The sequence below is a fragment of the Lolium rigidum genome, chromosome 2, assembly GCF_022539505.1.
Source record: "Lolium rigidum isolate FL_2022 chromosome 2, APGP_CSIRO_Lrig_0.1, whole genome shotgun sequence".
Lineage (NCBI taxonomy): Eukaryota > Viridiplantae > Streptophyta > Magnoliopsida > Poales > Poaceae > Lolium > Lolium rigidum.
In genome coordinates this window covers 189,832,377-189,855,299 of record NC_061509.1, presented here as the reverse complement: position 1 = coordinate 189,855,299, position 22,923 = coordinate 189,832,377, and the positions used below count along the sequence as shown (strand labels likewise).

The following is a 22,923-nucleotide window of genomic DNA, read 5'->3' as shown; positions in this document are numbered from 1 at the left end:
GGGGATCTCGAATCCTAGGCTACGATTGATGGAAATGCACAAATAAGGGGTCTCCGGGAGCGCACACTCACCCCGAAGCCGATAGGCTGCTCGACGAAGCCCGGTATAGTCGGAGTTGCCCTCACGGACATGATTTCCGGCGAGTACCGAGAAAGGGAACACTCAAATTCGCCCGATAGAGACCGCCCCTTCTCGATTCTTTCTACCGGGATAATCCTCTCACTGGTGCGCTTCTCCTAGGCTACCTCTGTGTCCCTGGGGTGGCCTCCTCCGACGAGGTCTTGCTCGACGCCGGCGACATCTGTGAGGTGGTGGCGACAGATATGGAGGGCTAGCGAGCAATTGATTGAGCGGAGGGGCATTAGGGTCTACGGCGGAGCTTATAGCGGCCTTTATAGCACAATGCGAGGCTAGGCTCGGCGTCTCGCCGGCGGCGAGTGGCCCCGATGAAGACAGCGATGTAGGTCCCGTTCGGGCGTGAATCTTGGCGCATAGGGATATGCTTGAACGCGGTCGACTTGCAAGCACACTCCCGGATGATCTGCGTGAGCTCGACGTCGTCCAATGCGGTGGCGCGGGACGTGGCCGAGTTCCTCCCGTGCGTTGTCGACGTTGGGGAAGAAGAGGGGCTCGTTTTTCTTCCTCAACGGATCGGTACGAGGTTTGGGTTGGCTTTCGTCTTGGGCTGGGCTTCGCTGGTGGGCTGCTGCTGGGCAGCGCCACGGGCTGCACAACTAGGTAAGGTCTGGTAAGGTTTTTCCTCCCCTTTTCTGTTTTTTTTTTCTTTCTTTCTTGTTTTCATTTATTGAATTCTGTTTTGAATCTAATTTGTTTTCAAAATTTTCTTGCAGGTTTCTTATTATGTCAATTCAATTAAGAGGTAGTGTGATGTATTACACCACACTCCTATATGAAGCAAGTATTTTATATTTGTTTACATGTCATGCTTGTTGGCTTAAAAATAAATAGGCATGAGCTTATATTCTTATTTTTAATTTTCTTTTTCCTTGTGAATTCAATTATTTGGATCATTATTGTTGATACTTTCAACTCAAAGTATTTTAAAGGTTGTGTTAAGCCTTGATTTCAATTTAGGGAATTGGTCACTTGCACAAGATTTTATGTGAGCACCAATGTATTAGGGTTTTATAGTTTCTCTCATAACCCCCTCTTTTTAAGGTTAATACCATCATTATATTTGAAAGTATCTAAGTAGGTAATGTTTCCATCATAGTTGATCTTGGTTACCAAGATAACTAGTTGATCACTACACATCCGGTTTAATTATAGGGCTTAGCATTAGGTGGCTCTTATGATTTGGATTAAAGTACCATGATCACCTGTTCTAACCTTGGGTTTAGGTTTTATTTGTGATCACTCAAGTGATACTCAACTAGGGTTGATATTTAGTTCTAGGTTATAGAGATGGGGTGCCTCCATATTACATGTGCTAGGGTTTAATTTTCCCCAACCATGATAGAGTGGTGGCTTACTTTATATCTTATGTGCTTCCCAAATTACTAATAATTAGAGAATTGGTTTTATCTTTTACCAATTTAACTTCTATTATTATCCTCAATTTATCATTAAAGTAACTACATTGGTTATATTTCTTTTTATAGTTAACTTTGGTCATATGGGTATATGGTTTCCCACCATATGAAATATAGTGTTTAACTCTAAGGTTTGTCTTAGGTTCATTAATTGATGAATGAAGGAAAATTAGATGTGGTAAGATTCTACTTATTATCACCAAATGGTTCATAAGTAAAGGTTGGGATGTAAGCCTAGATTTGATTACTAGTGATCTCCCTATGATTTCATGTGTAAATGGGATCTACTTATCCTAGTAGGGTTTAACTAATCCTCACATATCTCAAGAGCATGATCATGGATTAGGCATGATCAACTTGTTCTTAATATCTCTACCTCAAGTTCTTAGGGTTTATGATCATTACCCAATTTGTAATGATCAAAGGTTTGGCTTCCTTAAGTATCTCTTATGATCTAGTTTCTCACTTCCAAGATCAAGTGTTGTCTTGAATAATATCTTAGGGTTCCTCTTAAAGATGATTATTTGATTACATGGATGTATATCCAAGTTTTAGCTTAAGGTTTATCTTTGCTTCTCTAACAAATAACATAAAACTCTCACCTCACTAGATTTGATGGATAATAATATGGAATGGAGAAGGATCTATATTTATAGAGTTTAACTCCTTGTATTGTTTCCATGAATGAAGTGAAATGGGTACCATGAGGTTCATGGTAAGATCAAGGATTAGTTTAGGACATGAAAAAGATAAGTGAAGAATAGTTTCTCCAATTAATGTTACTTGATTTCCAATTAAATGGATGTTCATATATTATGGCAAGGAATATCTTGTGGTGATCTTTAATAAGATCAAGTAGTTGATCATTAAGTAAAGTGGTGTTGTGTTGATTATTAGTTCTATTTTATCTAACCCCTTAGATCAAATCCTCTCTACCCAAAACAAGGTCTTAACAAAGTCACATTGAGGTTTATAGCGCTTGACTTGATGAGCTACTTCAATTCCACCAAGGTCAAGTGAAACTTCAGTTCATCGTGATCGTTTTACTTTAAAGCGCGAAAATTCCCCAGATTTTCTATGCATGAATGCAATGCACACATCTATGTCCTCTATTTTTGTAACCCCATTACCTGGGATATTACAGTGCTTCGACGACGCCTTCAAGAAGTATGCGGCGCCCACAGGCGTCACCGTCGTCGGTCCTGGCCGACCGCCAAGACAGAGCTTTCGCCCAGCGAAGAGTTTCAAGACCTCGCGCCCGCCAAAAAGGACCGGCACAAACCACCACAAGCAACCGCGAGCAACCCCGAGCCAACCCGTAGCCGCCGACGCGCCGAGAGCAACACATCCCGAAGCCAACGGAGTACCGCCGAAGATCGCCGTGGGCGCCGCCGGAACGCCGCATAGAGGGACGCCGACCAACACCAACACGGGGCTCGAGGACGAACGCCGAAACCCGCAGCATGAACTCCCTCACCACCGGCCGCCACCGCACATCCAAAACCGGCCCATCGCCGCAGCCCTCCAGCAGAGCACAGCCGCCATGGCCTCCGGCAGGCTCCACCGCCGACGCGGCCGTCTCAGCCGCCGCACGAGCCCAACACCACGCCGCCGCAGCCCGGGGCCGTCGCCCCGGCAACCCACCAGAACCCAGGGGCAGCAACTAGGAGCTCCTCGTCACGGCCGCCGCCGCCGCCCGGGGACGCCGCCCCGGCAAACCGCCACACCTGCCCCGGACCTGGGCAGCACGACCGGCCGCCCCCCGCGTTGCCGGAGAGGCCCCTTCGCGGCACAGCCCGCCGCGCCGCCCCGCGCAGCCCAGATCGGGCCCGGAAGGCCCGCACCGCCCGCCGCCGCCAACAGCAGCGCCACGACCTCGCACGGCCGCCGCGCGTCGACCGCAGACAGCCACGCCCGTCGCCCAACGCCGCCGCGCTCGCCGACCGTCGTCGCGCCCGCCGCCATCTCCGCGCCCGAGGGAGCTCCCTCTCACCAGGGACGCGGGAGGGAAGAACCGCCCCGCCGCCACCTTCCCCGGGGAGCGCGCGGCTTCGCCGGCTCCCCTCCGGCGGCGGCGAGGCAGGGGAGAGAGGGGGGAGGGAACTAGAGGCGGCGGCGGCTAGGGTTCCCCCCTGGTCGCCAGAGGAGGGCGACGCGGGGGGGAAGAGAGAGATATGGTTGAGCTTCAATCATCAACAGGCAACGCAGTGGATATCGGCAGAGTGAACGGGCGGGCTCCCGTGGTGAGGCAAGGTCGCTGTGGACGATGGCGGAAGGACGGCGGAGTGACCAAGCTGACGGCCATAGCGTTGGTGTGCGGTTCGCTCGGCTTCCGGCGCGTGTGACATCGGGCACGGGGATTATGACGGAGATTGCGGCAGTTGTGTCTCTCGCCGTACTTGGGGTAGTCGGGCGTGGGAACTCGGCGGTGGGAGGAAATTACAGTGGCGGCGTCTCGATGCGGCGGGTAGTCGAGGTGCGGGCACCGGCGAGCGCGTCGTCGCGTGTGAGGAGTTAGTACCAGAGCGAAAACATGGGATGGCAGCGTCATAACGGGGATAGCCTCGAGCTGAACTTTTTCCCGTGGTAGGTGGCGATTGATTAGGAAACTTTTTTTTAGATATCACTGATTTAGGAAACTGTTTTGCGGGATTAGCACCCGAGAAAAAATAACGGATGATTCGGCATACAACGCTGTAGGGTAATCTGAGTCGTTAGATCAAAAATATGTATGGTGCGGATGATCTGAAACTCCTTCATCAAACATTGAGTGGTGTAGAGAAGATTCCTTGATTTTTGGCGAATGTTGGACGTGAATGTTTTGTACAGAACTGATCTTCACAATACTAATGGGACGTGATTTTTTTCCTGGTTTATGTCGATCTGATTGGTAGGAAATAAATTATTATTTTTTTCCATCTAGAGCGATGTGGGTTTGATGGACGTTTTAAGGATGATTTGATAGGTAATGGATGGCTGAGATTGCTCCAATGTTTGATGTCAAAGTGACACACCATCCCCAACTGCAATATAGTAAAGATTTTGCCACTTCCGGTTTTAACTAGTGATATTTTTGCTATATTCTCTCCTGCATGATTGCTTGCCAGCCAGTCATTTGGTCACTAGCCCAAATGCCCAATGATATGCTTGTCGATAGGCACTTTTCACACAAAATGGAAATTTATTCCATCGCCACTCGTGTCATTTTCATGTCAGCACCAAGACGACTTTTGTTCTTCCCACTAATTTTCCTCCACCAGTCCACCCGATGCTTATCATCTATACCTTCCCTCTTGCAATATATACATACATATCTCGTCCTAAGAAACACAACTCAACTCCCGGGCAGGTGGACGACACCCCTCACCGACGATCACCTCCAACTCCCAAGTCATACGCCGGAAGGCATGTAGGTACTCGCTTGCTTGCTACAACTTTAGAAACATAACTAATTTTCTCCCTAGTATACGCTGCTATGTACTTGCCGCATGTTAAAAAATGTATTCCTCTTGATTCCTGGATGGAGATTGCAGGCCATCAATTATGCACTTCACGCGGTGAGGTTGCTACATCGGCGCAACTTAGGAGAGGATGAACGCCCTTGTCAGCACGACGCTATGGGTGGTGGGCAAGGCGCTGGCCCCTGTAGTCAATGGAGTGTTGGCGCATTGGGACGCAAGCAAGAACCTAGGCCTCAACGTTGAGGCCGTGGGGATGGAACTCCTGCTTGTGCAGGCCACCCTAGAAACCGCCAGTCGCAAACACATCAGCGGCAAGGCCACGGAGGAGCTGCTACGCAAGCTGCAGGACTCGGCACGATGTGCCGAGGACTTGTTGGATGAGCTTGACTACTTCCGTATCCACGACCAGCTCCATGGTACGTACGACGCTGCTGACCATCATGCCAAGGGTGGAGTCCACGACCTTGTTCTCAATGCTCGTCACACTGCCAGTGATGCGCTTGGTTTTTCCTCTGCTGCCACCCCTGCTGAATCTCAACGAGTAGTAGAAGATGAAAGGCAACGGATCGGCTGCTGTGTTTGGTCACGTGCTAGATGGTGGTCACGAGGCAATTCCTCGTCAACACCAAACGCCAACAAGCCTGACCAGGAGGAGGTCAGCAGATGTATGCCCCAGCTCGGTAAACTCCTCCCTCGCTCATCTTCCCCAAATGTGCAGGATGACAATTCTGGTAGCCAGTCAACTCATTGTGGTGCGCCCCAGAGAGAGCATCCAGAAAAACCAACAATGTTGGGGTTTAATAGGGTTGTTTTCTCTGAGAGAATGAAACACATTGTAGAGCAACTACAACCTTTGCGTAAAGACTTCACCACCATCATGCAGTTTTGTGACCCTATCACTGTCCCAGATATTGCCCAGAGTCGTCCGATCACCACCGGTCAAAGTATAGAGCCAAAATTGTATGGGAGGGATGATATCGTGAATAGCATCATACATGATATGACCAAGGGTAAATATCACAACAATGATCTGAATGTGCTTCCGATTGTCGGACCAGGGGGAATAGGGAAGACCACTATGATACAACACATATATCACAATGAAGAAGTTCAAAAACATTTTCATGTAGTGATTTGGGTATGTGTATCCTTCAAGTTTAATCTGAATAAGCTGCTTGAAGATATAAAAGAAGAAATCCCTCTCGTTGAAGGAGAAAAGGGGTATAGACCACAGGACCTGATTGAACAAAGATTAAAATCCAAAAGGTTCTTGCTTGTATTGGATGATATATGGGAGTGTGGTAATGAGGATGACTGGGAAAGGTTATTGCTGCCACTCAAAACATCAGAAGAAAAGGGTAGCATGGTTCTAGTCACAACTCGTTTTCCAGCTGTATCAGCAATGGTTGGAACAACTAGCCATTCCATAGAATTGGAAGGTTTAGAAGCGGAATATTTTAGGGAGTTATTCCATGCATTTGTCTTTGGTGATGACCGGTGTAGAAGGGATCATTTATTTTTGCTTGAGACTGGAGATGAGATCATGGAAAAACTTAAGGGATCCCCACTTGCAGCAAAAACTGTTGGTAGATTACTGAGAAGAGACCTTAGTTTACGTCATTGGAGAAGAGTCTTAGAAAGTAAAGAATGGGAGATGCAGACAGGTGTCAATGACATTATGCCTGCCTTGAAGCTTAGCTATGACAATCTCCCTTTCCACCAGCAACAATGTTTTTCCTCTTCTGCATTGTTTCCCGAGGATCACATGTACAGAACCACGGAACTAATAAATTTGTGGATAGGACTAGATATTTTACAACCTGATGGTCGGAACCAAACATTGGAAGATATAGGTTTGAGCTATTTGAATGATCTGGTCACACATGGATTTTTCAGAGAAGAGGGAACCTGGGCTGGCCCGGGTTATGTAATGCATGACCTACTACATGATTTAGCATTGAAGGTTGCATCTCATGATTATGTTAGTTTACATCGCTCCAATGTGGGGTCAGTAAAAATTCAGCCATCCATCCGTCACTTATCTATAATCATAGATGATGATGATTATGATTATGATGATGATACAATGTCTGTTGAAATTTTTAAGAGTCAACTGAGGAACCTAAAGACAAGATTGAAGGTTAAACAGCTGCATACTTTGATGATATTTGGAGTAATGAGTAAAAGCTTTGCCAAGATTTTTGGTGATTTGGTTAGGGAAGCAAATGCTCTCCGTGTTCTTCGTTTGGTTGACATATCACCTTCAGTGGAATCCATGCTACAGACCTTTTCAGAACTTGTCCACCTACGGTACCTATGTTTGGGGACAATGTATGGGATTGCGAGCCAGGTGCATTTACCACTTACCATTTCTAGATTTTATCATTTAAGGATTCTGGATCTAGGCTCGTGGTATGGTTGTCGTGATTTACCAAAAGACTTGAGCAACCTTGAAAAATTGTGTCGTTTTTATTCACAAAGTGATTCTAATATTCATAATGTGGGAAAACTTAAACTTTTAGAAGAGTTAACCGTATTTAGAGTCAATAAAGAAAGTGAAGGATTTGAACCAAAACAACTAGAGAATTTGACTGAACTAAGGGAGCTTGGCATCTATAACCTTGAGAATATACACACAAAAGAAGATGCGACCAAAGCAAAACTTATAGAGAAAAACTATTTGGAGAGGTTAACATTAGATTGGGATAGTGAGCGGTCTAATATTGACCCTGATGTTGAAGCAGTCATCCTTGAGAGCCTTCAACCACCTAGATATCTTGAAGGATTGCGCATTGGAGGGCACGGAGGCCCTTCCTGTCCAACATGGCTGGCTGATAATCTCACTCTTGAAGCTCTTAAATCTCTTCGTCTCATTGGTGTTTCTTGGAAATGCCTCCCTTCTTTAGGGAAGATCTGGGGTCTTGACACATTAATACTGAAGCATATTGCAGCAATGAAGGAGTTTGTTATAGAGCAAAGGTTTTGCAGGCTAATAAAGCTTAAACTTGTTGGCTTGGGAAGTTTTGAAAAATGGGGGCCATCACAGGACACCGGTATGTTTCCTCTTTTGCAAGTACTGATTATCAGAGACTGCCCTAGAATCTTTGGGTTGCCATTTTCAAACCCAAATCAAGACTGGAAAGTTGACTGGTTCCCCAAACTGCAAGAGCTTGAGATAGTGAGCTGTCCAGGATTCTTGTTAATGCCTCGTATCCCCTGGACTGAAACACTGCGCCATGTCTATATAATTGATGTAAAGCTACTAGAGAAGTTTGAGTACAACTCAATTTTTAAACATAAGGCTCGAGCGGAGCCCGGCTTTAAATTAATAAAGCCCCAACGGCAGCATTCATACATCATCCAAACACGAACCAGACACAACACGACAAGATGAAGGGATGCTCCACACAACCACCAACACAGGTTACAGGACCTGGACCGCACAAGATACAAGGTAAGCGACCAAGATCACCAGATGGATAGGCGACGCCCCAACGTCACAGCCTGCCACCTAGAAACACCAGACCACCAGACACCACTTGGCCCCAGAGGGGAGCACAAGGAACTAAACAATATCTCTGATAGAAGCATGAAGAGCTCGGATCCTGCCAATCACCAGCTCCACCGCATGTCGGTCTCCTCTCCTAGCCAGAAGCTTCCACGCCTGCCGGGTCGAGGTTCCTGGAAGCCGTCCTCTCCTGCGCCCTCTGCAGGACCGGGGTCGCCGCACCCGGCCCAGTGAGGCGCGCGCTCTTGCGCGCCGGCTCCGCCGGGACCGTCCTCGTGCGCCTCCGCCTCGGAACGCCAGCCCCAGGGCCGTCAGACTGGGCCACCGTCGCCTCGTCCAGCTCCGACGCCTCCCGCATCAGCTCGTCGCTGTCGAGGACCCCAATCGACACGAGCGACTCCGCCCCACCCAGGTCCTTGGACGGCGAGCCCGATGGAGTGGCATCCACCGAGTCCGCGGAGATGAGGGTGGAGGAGTCGAACGGTGGGGAGGCAGGCCGGGCCACCATGGTGCCCGACTCGACCGGCTCCTCCGGCACCAACCGCCGGGCGCGCGCCTGTTCAAGAGCCGCTAGGGGGGCCGGCCAGGGGGCACGCAGGTTGCTGCCGTACTGGTCTAAACCCACCCCCAGCGGCGCCGCCACGGCAGGCGGCACAGGAGCCACGTCGGCCTCGGGCGAGCCCTGCAGGGCGTGGGCGCCCGGAGAGGTGGCCTGGCCATGGGAGCCGCTCGGGACCCCCCTGCCGGTGGGGCTGCCACCCTCGTGCTCAACAGCACGGTCCTCCCGCTCGTCAGAACCCTTTCGCGAGGGGGAGAGATCGTCCACGTCGTCGTCCTCCTCCTCTTCCTCATCCCGAGGGTGAGGAGGCCGCGGTGGAGAGCGTGGTGGGGCCGACCCGGACTGGCCGGCCAAGGGCTCAACATGGACACCGATGCTGAAAACCCTGCTTCTTGTGGAAAACCTGCACCACACCCTGGATTTTGTCCGGGTTGCGACAAGCAATGCGCATCCGAACGGGCTGGCGGCATCGAAGCGAGACCTCGTCCACCTCCATCGGCCAGCCCAACATCCGCATCCCGGCCAACAGGCGGCTGGCCCGACGCATCCGCTTGGGGACACCGGTGAGCTTGACCCAAACCTCCTAAAGGAGCTCGACCGGGGCCGGGTCCGCGTCCGCGAGCCTGATGTCCGCCACCGTCCCACTGAGCGGAAGGAAGAGGTGTCCACTGCGGGTGCTGAACTGCAGCGACTCGCGTGAAGGGAACAGCACCGCGAACTCGTTGCGGCCCACCTCCTGGACCTGCCAGTCCCAGTCAGCCTCCACCAGGTGCTGAAGTTCCCGGCTGAGGTCGGCCGCCGAGAACACAACCTGGCGAAAGGAGATGACCGCCCCATTGGTCACCTCCTCCTCTTCATCCTCATCTTCGTCGAAGTCCAGGTAGAAGAAGCTCTCCCCGGGCACCGCCTGACCTAGGACGCGCAGCTCCGGCTGCTTGCCCTTGGACAGACAGGCGTTCGAGTTGTGCCCCTCCACCCCACAGAGGAGGCACACCGGCGGGAAGGTGCAGCACGCTTGGAAGTGCCCCATCCTCCCGCACTTGAAGCACTCCATGTTGGAGGCCGGGGTTGGCACCTCCTCCACAGCAGCGGCACGGCTCGGACCCGAGCCTGTCGCAGGGCGGTCCTGCACCACAGGCTGCTTGCCCGCCGCGGTCTCCGAAGCCCGGCCCCTGCCGAGCTCCGGGATGGAAGGGGGAACCAGCGGCGGTGCCGCCTCGAGAGCCCTCCGGGCCTCCCTCTTCTTTTCTCGCGCCACCCACCAGGCGGGTGGGTCCTTGTTGGCACCTGCGCCGGCACGGGAGCCCCCCTGCCCCTGCCGACGCCGCCCTTGCTCCACCAGGGCACGGTCCCGAAGAGCCGCCTCAGACTGCAGCGGCTGCTGCGGCTGCTGCGCGCGGCCCGCGCCCGACTGCCCCTGCTGCCGCCCCGCCGCCGCCGCCTGCGCGCGGTCGTCCAGGCGCCGCTTCGAACCGGCCTGGCCCCGCTGGCCGCCGGCCCCCGCGCCACCTCCCGCACCCGGACCGCTGCCCGACGCCCTCTCCATGGTCACCTGCGCGTACGAGCGCGAGAGCAGCGGCGGCGGCGTAGAACGACGGACCTTGCGCGCGGCGCGGTGGTGGCGGCGCACGTCCTGTGCAGAAGCAGGAAACCCTAACTCCAAATTCCAGTACAACTCAATATCACCAGCTGATTTGTATATTAAAGGGAAGGATGATCTGCAGAGGTTAGATCAGGTGTTAGCATTCAGTAACCTGGCAGGTCTTGATCAGCTGACACTCAAGAAGTGCCCACCTATGGAGTGTAAGCACCTTCTGATGCTAACCTCACTGAAGAAATTGGTTGTAGAGAGTTCAGATGGTCTGGTTGGGTCATTAGGAGGCGGTGATGATGTCCAATGGCAGCACCCTGTTGAGCATCTTGTGGTCGACGGATTATGTGGTGCTACTGTGAAGAAATTGTCAGGGCTCCTCTCCCACCTCCCAAGGCTCTCCGAATTGTGTATCACAAAGTGTGAAAATGTAACACAGCTGGCAGTGGGGATGGATATGCAGCAAACAACGTCAACAGCTGCACCAGAGGTGGAAAAAGAAGAAGATGGGTTGCTGCTCTTCCCAACCGATCACTCTGGCTCACTACGGGTGTTGTACATCTCTGAATGCCCAGAGCTGTTCCCCTCTCCTTCCTGCTGCATTTTTCCATCCTCTCTGCTAGACCTTAATCTTAAGGGCGTGGAAGGCTTGGGGACATTGGAGCCCCTCTCAAACCTCACTTCTCTCACCCATTTGGCTTTGTTATACTGCGGAGAGGATCTAAGATGTAAGGGTCTGGGGCCTCTCCTTGCCGGCAGGGGACAGCTCAAGGAATTAGTGGTCTATGGCAGCCGTAGGTTCTTTGCGGGATGGGATCTCAATCTCAGGCAGGTGCTGCTGCAGCAGGATGAAGGAGAAGATCAGCAGCTTGTTTCCCCCCCTGAAGCTTGTTCATCAAAACTTCAAGTGCTCCGTTCGGATGATACCATGGGACTCCTTGCTACACCCATCTGCAGCTTCCTGTCTTCCTCCCTCACCAAGCTGAAACTTCGTTGGATCAACAAGATCAAGATGGAGCGCTTCAGCAAGGAGCAAGATGACGCCCTTCACCTCCTCACCTCCCTCCAGCAACTCAAGTTTTCGAATTTCAGAGAACTTCAGCACCTCCCTACAGGGCTGCACAAGCTTACCAACCTCCAGCGATTAGAGGTTGACTGCTGTCCAGCAGTCCGGTCGCTGCCAAACGATGGCCTCCCCAAATCACTGAAAGAATTAGATGTCCACCAGTGCTTCAACGAGGAGCTAAAACAGCAGTGCATAGGGTTACTGGGAACCATCCCAAAGATCAGAACTGAATACTGACCAAGGTAACGACTATAGCTTTCCTTGTTTGTCTTCCCAGATCACACAATTACCCTTGCCCTTTTTTTCCTGCATAATAATCTGAGCACTGTTTGTTTATATCTACTATGCAGGCATCTGCCTTGAAGATCCCTTGTACATTGTTTTAGCCTTGTATAGCTCACCTCCACCTCAGGTGTACACTTCCCTTGCCACATGCATGACATGGGAGTCTTGTACATTAATCTGGTAAGTACATATAAACCGGGACCACCATATCGACTGTACAACATTTGTGAGAATAATTCGACAACATTACTTATGATTTGTTTCCCTGTGCCCCTTGTCTTTTCACAAGTTGAGAAAACCTACTATGCGAAAAAAAAATCACGAAATTTGCTATATATTCACTCTGTATTTTTTTCCTCTGTGCAGGTATTTGTTTGTCGGTTCTTTTTGGCTTCCTCACTTGGCTACTTGGGGTGTGAGTATCAGAAACCATGGCAGAGTTCAGGATTAATTAGACTTCCGTGGCACGCTACAGTTATTATTGTCATCTTCCTATGCATCGATCTGCCAACTACATGTAAGTATGTAACTGAAACTTTACTCCTGCTGCACCATGTATCAGTTAACAAGTTCCACTCGTACTAGATTTCCATTATTCTTACAAAGGGCAACGAAAGTGGTTTTCCTACGAAACAATTATTTAGTATTTTTTTCTCCACGATCTTGTCTTACTCACAATTTGAGAAAATCATGAAATTTGTCAAATGCTCACCTGTTTTAGTTTTCTGTGCAGGTGTTCTTATGTTTGTTCTCGTAGGCTTCTACACAGTTTGCTTGTTACATGCATGACATGTGGGATCATGTGGACACCTTCTTCCTTCCTGTACATAAATATGGCAAGTACATTAAAACTGGAACTTTCCTCTTGATATACCATATCAATTATTTAATGTGTATTATGCATTTCACTTTTCTTCCCACTCGCATGCTGAGAAGATCACTGCAAGTATCAGTTAATGCATTTGGAAGTTTATTGTTTTTATTCATGGACAAGAATCATAAATTCGGTCATGTATTCACCAGTTGCTTTTGTTTCCTGCGTAGGTTTTCTTATGCTTCATTGCGTTGTGCATTTACATTTGAATTTTCATTACTCGTCAAAGACTCGGTGATTTACTTGGCTAGTTTGGGTGTGAGAATCAAAATATCAGCATGGTATAATTCACGAGTAAAATAGAATTTGTTGCTGCACTACTGATATTATGGACATCTTTGTCCTTTGTGTACATAAATCTGGTGAGTGCATCTAACTGGACTTTACTCATGCTGTACCACATATCAGATACATTTTTTTTTGCTAGGAAGTGAAAATGGCTCTCCCACAAAGCCATTATGTAATAGTTGTTTCTCCACGCGTATGTCTTATCTTCTTACTCACAAGATGAGAAAATCACCACCATTATCAGTGCATTACTCATGAAGACTAGGTGGTGTACCTGGCTAATTCGATCAAATTAGCACCACAGAATGATTGTGGAATGATTCAGAATTCGCTGTTCTGCTACTGATGTAAGATTTGCAATTTTCTGACCCGCTGCTACATTGCTATTCTTACCAGGGGTTCTTGCATTTCAGCGAACGGAAGTTATCAGTTTAGTGCTTAGCAAGGTACTGAACTGACAAAACTTCAGAGTTACATACCGTACCACTTTTTGAGAAGGGGTCATATCCTTAATGACTTGTTCTTCATTCTATGATCCCTAGGCTGCAGTAATCGGAACCCATCTGAATTGCGCTCAGGCCCGTGAAGTCCCTCCATCGGGCCATGTCAATGTCTGACCGACAGTTTTGTGTTCCAATTCTCATCAGGCCAGTAGACTCTAGACTGTTTGATGCCACCGAAGATGATCTGACAAGCGAAAGAGGTTCAACTCCTTTTCTTCCAACAAGTCATTAAAATGTTTCCAGTTCTTCATGATAGATGGGAAACTCACACTACCTGTAAATCCATGTCTTGATGCAGGCACTTGAGCCGCATGTGGCATGGGCTCGTAGGCACCTCTACTCGTCGCCCACCATGTTGGGGGTGGTCCGCAAAGGATGTCCAGAACCTTCACTTCAGTCATGGACTCATTCCCGCATTTGCCGGCGAGGACGAAGCGCAGGATCAGAGATGCTGATGGAGCTGATGATGTCATCCGGGCTGTACACGTCCCGGTGCTCTAGGAACATATGTACAGTCAAAAGGGGGAGGATGAAGACGAGAAGGAGACCGTGAATGCAGTTGGAGGCGGCAAGTACCCTTTTTTTTTGGAGCTGAAAAGGATGATATTACAAGTACCCTTTTGTCGGAGTGGCAATACTACAAGGGATCCCAGGGCGCCATTTGCAGCACATGTTGACCATATTGCTCCTCATGACTAACTATATTACTTGTCTTCTATTGGAGATGCCATAACCAACAACTATATCATGCGAGCTCCCATTCTCTTTGCATATGACTGTTGACGTGTATCTGAATTTCCATCTAGAAAACAAACATGGATATATATGAAACCGCTGCTGAGATGTCTACAGGTCGCTGAAAATCATGTGGAAAACCAGTGATGATTATTGCGTCCATTCTTTCCCTTCACTTCTATCACAAGATGCTGCAGATATGCAACGTTTCGACAACGTCCGTACACTACGCACGCCGTCTACTTAATAAACCCTAAAATGAGAAATCTGCATATGGTTATTCATCCTCACTATCTCACGTCAAGATTATCTAACTTGCTTGCACTGCCTTTGGAACTAAACTCCAATTTACCATGATAAATGATGTCAGTACAGCCGGTAGATGCCTTACTAGCTTTCTACTCCGTAAGGGAGAGCACGCACGGTGTGAGTTTGCTTTAGGATCTCCAAAACAAAATGAAAAAGAGTAAGTTTCGCTCTACAACATATGCCCATCGAAATGACCTTTTTGGATTGGATAGGCCATTGAATTAACTTTCATATCGTAGATGTTGATATCTTTTCATATACACTTGGTCAACCTTTTTTTTTTACTTTGACTCAAAATTATATGCAACATAATTTGAGACGGAGGGTGTCAGGCCGCGAGTGCGGTGCGGTTAGGGCGGCGGTTGTTTGAGTCCTTTCTTCCTTAGGGTTGTTTTGTCGGAACCCAACATAATCAAAACCTTTTTCTTTGCATGCATCTTGTAAGGCAGGCCGTGTTTGGTAGCCTGGGCGACCCTTGTCTCGCATCGGCCCAACATTTTTCGGGTCGTTTGGTTCCCTGCGCTCACTCGTGTTCTTGCATAGCACGGGTTTTAAAGCACCTCTAGGACAGGCCCCGGATGAACGTCCGGTTTGACAGTTTCTCCAGGGCCAGCCCTGGCGAGACGAAAATCAACAACGCCGTTCGCGCGGGAGCTCTGCCTCGGCATGGCGGGAGAAGCCGAAATCCGAGCGGCGTTGCGCGACAAAGGTAGGGGTAACCTCCCTCTTCGGTTACACTCTCCATTAATCCCCTCCCAAATTTTCCCTTGCCCCAAATTTCGCACCGGCGGCGACGACCCAGATCTGGCAGCGCGCATCTCCCTTCGGTCTCCGGCCCCGGACCAGGGTCCTCTTCTCCAGCCGCGGTGGAGCCTGCACACATCTGCGGCGGCTTTCGGCCCTGTCCTTCGTCCGCCATGACGGAGGTAAGTGGAAACTCCTCTGCTCTACTATAGTGTTAGATTCATGTTGGTAGAACTAGTTAGGTTCGATAAGACTGTTCGTAATGCATAGATCTTGTTTGAGTAGACCGACCAACTCTAGCTTGTGCATCACGCTGCAACACTCATCATTTGCATACAAGCTTGGATCCTGATGGTGCACAAGAGAGCAGTTAGGCATTCTGCTTATCCTCGTGTGACTTACAGACCTATGCTACAACGAGATCAGGAGAGGGTTGCCAACATAAACAACATCTACAACTGCAACGACGTAGAGGCTATCCAGATGCTACGGATGAGAAGAGCCCCTTTCTATGCACTTGTGAAAACGTTCAGCGATAGAGGACTGCTGATTGATAGCATCCACACCTCTGTCGAAGAACTAGTCGCAATGTTTCTTCATGTCGTCGGTCATAACTAGAGGTTCAGAGTCATCCATAACACATTCTGGCGATCCACGGAGACTATCTCTCGGTACTTCCAGCAGGTGATGTATGCAATTGAGGAGCTGAGAGGTGAAATGATCAAGCCAGCATCAATGAACACACCTACCAAGATCAAGAACAGCTACAGGTGGTTGCCCTATTTCAGGGTGAGTACAAAACCATGTTCCTTCTACCTATCAGATGTGTGGTACTGTCAGAAACATGACTGTGTGCTAATTTTTTTACAGGATTGCATTGGGGCTATTGATGGTACTCATGTCACTGCAAAGGTACCAAGATCAATGTCTGCAGCATTCCGCGGGAGGAAGCACTACACCAGCTATAACGTGCTAGCAGCTGTGGATTTTGATATGAGGTTCACTTACGTGCTTGCTGGGTGGGAGGGTTCAGCTCATGATGCGAGCATCCTGGCCGACAACTTGTCAATGCCTGATGGGTTGCAAATCTCTGACGGTAAGTTGTACCTTGGAGATGTACCTCCCTTCAGGAAAACAAGGTACCACCTCAACGAGTGACATAGGCATCCCTAATGGGCCTGCCGAAGATAGTACCCGGGGTTTATTGAAGGCCCACTACTCGAAGAATAAGGAGATTCGGAAGCCCAAGATGTTATTAAGGAAAGTTAGAGTTGTAATAGAAAGTCTTATTTGTAATCTTACGGGATGAGTTTGAAACCTTCCCGGACTTTGTAACTTGTACAGCCACGAATCCCTCGGCTCCGCCTCCTATATAAGGGGGAGTCGAGGGACGCAGAGATCATCGAATCATTGTCTACAAACCCTAGTTTTCATAATCGTCGAGTACTTTTCGGCTGAAACCTTCGAGATCTACTTGCCCTCTACTTCCAACTAAACCCTAGCCTACAATCCATAGGCATTGACAAGTTAATACCTTGTCAATTGGCGCCGTCTGTGGGAATTAGAGGCGACAAGGAGCTGATCTCGATGGCACGTTCAAGATCGTCGACTTCATCAGTAGCAAGCAACATCATGGACAGAGGTAAACAGATCGAAACTGGTCTTGTTGATTTTGTTCCTCACCCGCCCTCCCGTTTGGATGCATATGCGTATCTGGAGGAGCCAATGAAGATGACGTTTGGAAAATTCGATTTCCGCATCGAGAAAGAAGGAGTGTATCGTCTCGAAGTTCCGATCTCGTCGGGATTTTCGTCGGGTGGTTCTGATCTCTCAAACTCAGTATCATCCGTCGAGTCCAGCGATAAGGAGATTTCGTCGCCACGCTTCATCGACAGCAGGGCAAGTGAAAAACTCGCCAGAATCTTCAGCGACATGTCCTTCGAATCATCGGTGGAATCTTATATAAGCGATGAATCAAGCGACACTGACAGCTTCGACTTCATCGACAAATCCACCTCTATTGGGAAGGTCTTCACCAAACTCTATGATGGTGTCACCGAACCAAGCAAAGTGAAAACTCCAAAATATCATCAAGTTTTTGCCATTGGAGATGCAAGCCGCGATCAAGAGGAAACATCGGAGGCTTTCGACGATTTGGGCAATCCCTATGTCGATCCCTCAGATCTAAGGAGAGGTATGGGCACTAAATATGTCGGGCCCACACCACGCGTCAGAGTTCAACTTCCACAAACAGCCTGGGATAGAGCTGCAAAAGCTTTAGATGGTTCGGAGCCAATGACGACAAGCTCGCTACAGTCCAAGAGCCGCAAGCTTATCAATATAGACTCGCCGAAGCTGGAAGAGAACTGGAAAAACGAGACGAAGCTTTAAACAGAAGAAAGGAGTCATCTTCCGCGTCAAGCATACGGAGGGCAGAGCTAAGTCGACAATCTGGAACCTCGGGAGATAGCCATAGAGAAGCTCGGAACAGAGCAAGGTCCAGATTGCAACACATACCTGAAGGAGAAAGAGAGTACCTGGTTCAAAATCTCGACATGTCTTTGATGGCGTGTATTTCACACGTTCGTTGGGCAACCCCAAGAGGAAGGTATGATGCGCACAGCAGCAAGTTTTCCCTCAGAAAGAAACCAAGGTTTATCGAACCAGGAGGAGCCAAGAAGCACGTTGAAGGTTGATGGCGGCGGGATGTAGTGCGGCGCAACACCGGAGATTCCGGCGCCAACGTGGAACCTGCACAACACAACCAAAGTACTTTGCCCCAACGAAACAGTGAGGTTGTCAATCTCACCGGCTTTCTGTAACAAAGGATTAACCGTATTGTGTGGAAGATGATTGTTTGCAGAGAAAATAGTAAAAACAAGTATTGCAAGCAGATTTGTATTTCAGTATTAAAGAATGGACCGGGGTCCACAGTTCACTAGAGGTGTCTCTCCCATAAGATAAAAGCATGTTGGGTGAACAAATATCAGTCGGGCAATTGACAAATAGAGAGGGCATAACAATGCACATACATGACATGATAAGTATAGTGAGATTTAATTGGGCATTACGACAAAGTACATAGACCGCCATCCAACTGCATCTATGCCTAAAAAGTCCACCTTCGGGTTATCATCCGAACCCCTCCAGTATTAAGTTGCTAGCAACGAGACAATTGCATTAAGTATGGTGCGTAATGTAATCAACAACTACATCCTCGGACATAGCGCCAATGTTTTATCCCTAGTGGCAACAGACACAACACAACCTTAGAACTTTCCGTCATCTGTCCCAGGTGTCAATGCGAGGCATGAACCCACTATCGAGCATAAGTACTCCCTCTTGGAGTTAAAAGTAAAAACTTGGCCGAGCCTCTACTAGAAACGGAGAGCATGCAAGATCATAAACAACACATATGTAATAACTTGATAATTAACATGACATGGTATTCTCTATCCATCGGATCCCGACAAACACAACATATAGAATTACGGATAGATGATCTTGATCATGTTAGGCAGCTCACAAGATCCAACAATGAAGCACAATGAGGAGAAGACAACCATCTAGCTACTGCTATGGACCCATAGTCCAGGGGTGAACTACTCACTCATCACTCCGGAGGCGACCATGGCGGTGTAGAGTCCTCCGGGAGATGATTCCCCTCTCCGGCAGGGTGCCGGAGGCGATCTCCTGGATCCCCGAGATGGGATCGGCGGCGGCGGCGTCTCGATAAGGTTTTCCGTATCGTGGCTCTCGGTGCTGGGGGTTTCGTCACGGAGACTTTTTATAGGCGGAAGGGCAGGTCAAGAGGCGGCACGGGGGCCCCACACCACGGGGCCGCGGCCAAGGGGGGTCGCGCCGCCCTATAGTGTGGCCCCTCCGTGGCCCCTCTTCGTCTCTCCTTCGGACTTCGGAAGCTTCGTGAGAAAATAGGCCCACGGGCTTTGATTTCGTCCAATTCCGAGAATATTTCCTTACTAGGATTTACGAAACCAAAAACAGCTGAAAACGACAAGCGGCACTTCGGCATCTTGTTAATAGGTTAGTTCCGGAAAATGCACGAATATGACATAAAGTGTGCATAAAACATGTAGGTATCATCAATAATATGGCATAGAACATAAGAAATTATCGATACGTCGGAGACGTATCAAGCATCCCCAAGCTTAGTTACTGCTCGTCCCGAGCAGGTAAAACGATAACAAAGATAATTTCTGAAGTGATATGCCATCATAACCTTGATCATACTATTTGTAAACATATGTAGTGGATGCAGCGATCAAAACAATGGTGATGACATGAGTAAACAAGTAAATCATAAAGCAAAGACTTTTCATGAATAGTACTTAAAGACAAGTATTAATAAGTCTTGCATAAGAGTTAACTCATAAAGCAATAAATCAAAGTAAAGGTATTGAAGCAACACAAAGGAAGATTAAGTTTCAGCGGTTGCTTTCAACTTGTAACATGTATATCTCATGGATAATAGTCAACATAGAGTAATATAACAAGTACAATATGCAAGTATGTAGGAATCAATGCACGGTTCACACAAGTGTTTGCTTCTTGAGGTGGAGAGAAATAGGTGAACTGACTCAACATAAAAGTAAAGAGAATGGTCCTTCAAAGAGGAAAGCATCGATTGCTATATTTGTGCTAGAGCTTTTATTTTGAAAACATGAAACAATTTTGTCAACGGTAGTAATAAAGCATATGAGTTATGAAAGTTATATCTTACAAGTTGCAAGTCTCATGCATAGTATACTAATAGTGCCCGCACCTTGTCCTAATTAACTTGGACTACCGGATCTTTGCAATGCACATGTTTTAACCAAGTGTCACAATGGGGTACCTCCATGCCGCCTCGTACAAAGGTCTAAGGAGAAAGCTCGCATTTTGGATTTCTCGCTTTTGATTATTCTCAACTTAGACATCCATACCGGGACAACATGGACAACAGATAATGGACTCCTCTTTAATGCATAAGCATGTGGCAACAATTTTTATTCTCATATGAGATTGAGGATATGTGTCCAAACTGAAACTTCCACCATGAATCATGGCTTTAGTTAGCGGCCCAAAGTTCTTCTCTAACAATATGCATGCTCCAACCATGAAGGTGGTAGATCTCTCTTGCTTCGGACAAGACGGACATGCATAGCAACTCACATGATACCCAACAAAGAATAGTTGATGGCGTCCCCGAAACATGGTTACCGCTCAACAAGCAACTTAATAAGAGATAAAGTGCATAAGTACATATTCAATACTACAATAGTTTTTAAGCTATTTGTCCCATGAGCTATATATTGCAAAGGTGAATGATGGAATTTTAAAGGTAGCACTCAAGCAATTTACTTTGGAATGGCGGGTAAATACCATGTAGTAGGTAGGTATGGTGGACACAAATGGCATAGTGGTTGGCTCAAGGATTTTGGATGCATGAGAAGTATTCCCTCTCGATACAAGGTTTAGGCTAGCAAGGTTATTTGAAACAAACACAAGGATGAACGGTACAGAAAAACTCACATAAAAGACATATGGTAAACATTATAAGACTCCATACCGTCTTCCTTGTTGTTCAAAACTCGATACTAGATGTTATCTAGACTCTAGAGAAACCAAATATGCAAACCAAATTAGCAAGCTCTAAGTATTTCTTCATTAATGGGTGCAAGGTATATGATGCAAGAGCTTAAACATGAGCACAACAATTGCCAAGTATCAAATTATCCAAGACATTTTAGAGTTACTACATGTAGCATTTTCCAATTCCAACCATATAACAATTTAACGAAGGAGAAACTTCGCCATGAATACTATGAGTAGAGCCTAAGGACATATTTGTCCATATGCAACAGCGGAGCGTGTCTCTCTCCCATAAAGTGAATGCTAGGATCCATTTTATTCAAACAAAACAAAAAACAAAAACAAACCGACGCTCCAAGCAAAGTGCATAAGATGTGGCCGAATAAAAATATAGTTTCGGGGGAGGAACCTGATAATGTTGTCGATGAAGAAGGGGATGCCTTGGGCATCCCCAAGCTTAGACGCTTGAGTCTTCTTAATATATGCAGGGGTGAACCACCGGGGCATCCCCAAGCTTAGAGCTTTCACTCTCCTTAATCATATTGCATCATACTCCTCTCTTGATCCTTGAAAACTTCCTCCACACCAAACTCGAAACAACTCATTAGAGGGTTAGTGCATAATAAAAATTCACATGTTCAGAGGTGACACAATCATTCTTAACACTTCTGGAAATTGCATAAAGCTACTGGACATTAATGGATCAAAGAAATTCATCCAACATAGCAAAAGAGGTAATGCGAAATAAAAGACAGAATCTGTCAAAACAGAACAGTCCGTAAAGATGGATTTTATTAGGCCACCATACTTGCTCAAACGAAAATGCTCAAATTGAATGAAAGTTGCGTACATATCTGAGGATCATGCTCGTAAATTGGCATAATTTTCTGAGCTACCTACAGGGAGATAGACCCAGATTCGTGACAGCAAAGAATTCTGAAACTGCGCGAGTAATCCAAATCTAGTACTTACTTTTCTATCAAAGACTTTACTTGGCACAACAAAACTTAAAACTAAGATAAGGAGAGGTTGCTACAGTAGTAAACAACTTCCAAGACACAAATATAAAACAAAGTACTGTAGTAAAAACATGGGTTGTCTCCCATAAGCGCTTTTCTTTAACGCCTTTCAGCTAGGCGCGAAAGTGTAACTCAAGTAACATCGAAAGATGAAGCATCAACATCATAACTTGTTCTAATGATAGAATCATAAGGTAACTTCATTCTCTTTCTAGGGAAGTGTTCCATACCTTTCTTGAGAGGAAATTGATATTTAATATTACCTTCCTTCATATCAATAGTAGCACCAACGGTTCGAAGAAAAGGTCTTCCCAATATAATGGGGCAAGATGCATTGCATTCAATATCCAAGACAACAAAATCAACGGGGACAAGGTTATTGTTAACCATAATATGAACATTATCAACCTTCCCCAAAGGTTTCTTTTTAGCATTATCAGCGAGATTAACATCCAAATAACAATTCTTCAATGGTGGCAAGTCAAGCATATCATAGACTTTTTTAGGCATAACGAAATACTTGCACCAAGATCACATAAAGCATTACAATCAAAATCTTTGACTCTCATTTTAATGATGGGCTCCCAACCATCCTCTAGCTTTCTAGGAATAGAAGTTTCAAGTTTTAGTTTCTTTTCTCTAGCTTTTATGAGAGCATTTGTAATATGTTTTGTGAAAGCCAAATTTATAGCACTAGCATTGGGACTTTTAGCAAGTTTTTGTAAGAACTTTATAACTTCAGAGATATGGCAATCATCAAAATCTAAATCATTACAATCTAAAGCAATGGGATTATCATCCCCAAGGTTGGAAAAAATTTCAGCAGTTTTATCACA

At 47.3% G+C, this 22,923-nt stretch overlaps 1 protein-coding gene and 1 long non-coding RNA gene across 5 annotated transcripts; both read left to right on the top strand.

The window, feature by feature from the left end:
• Positions 1-4,598: 4,598 nt before the first annotated feature.
• Positions 4,599-12,858, top strand: LOC124692741 (putative disease resistance protein RGA4). 4 transcript variants are annotated; one of them, XM_047226172.1, is made up of 6 exons: positions 4,599-4,962; positions 5,087-8,289; positions 10,750-11,980; positions 12,089-12,203; positions 12,390-12,544; positions 12,757-12,858. In XM_047226172.1, the coding sequence occupies exons 2-3, from the start codon at positions 5,145-5,147 to the stop codon at positions 11,973-11,975; spliced, it is 4,371 nt and encodes a 1,456-aa protein (XP_047082128.1). In that variant the 5' UTR covers positions 4,599-4,962; positions 5,087-5,144; the 3' UTR covers positions 11,976-11,980; positions 12,089-12,203; positions 12,390-12,544; positions 12,757-12,858. The 4 variants fall into 4 exon arrangements, with proteins under 4 accessions (XP_047082128.1, XP_047082129.1, XP_047082127.1 ...); XM_047226173.1 differs by having other exon boundaries at positions 5,080-8,289; XM_047226171.1 differs by having other exon boundaries at positions 4,599-4,966.
• A 7-nt stretch (positions 12,859-12,865) lies between these two features.
• LOC124692743 lies at positions 12,866-14,446 on the top strand. The gene is made up of 4 exons (XR_006999662.1): positions 12,866-13,259; positions 13,582-13,631; positions 13,728-13,888; positions 13,987-14,446. It is a non-coding gene; the product is annotated as an uncharacterized LOC124692743 (long non-coding RNA).
• The last annotated feature ends 8,477 nt before the right edge of the window (positions 14,447-22,923 follow it).

Bases quoted from the DNA above. Each gene is read 5' to 3' on its own strand.
- LOC124692741 (XM_047226172.1), top strand. From the start codon at position 5,145: ATGAACGCCCTTGTCAGCACGACGCTATGGGTGGTGGGCAAGGCGCTG. The intron at 8,290-10,749 runs AGTACAACTCAA...ACTCCAAATTCC, and splicing joins AAAGCTACTAGAGAAGTTTG to AGTACAACTCAATATCACCA.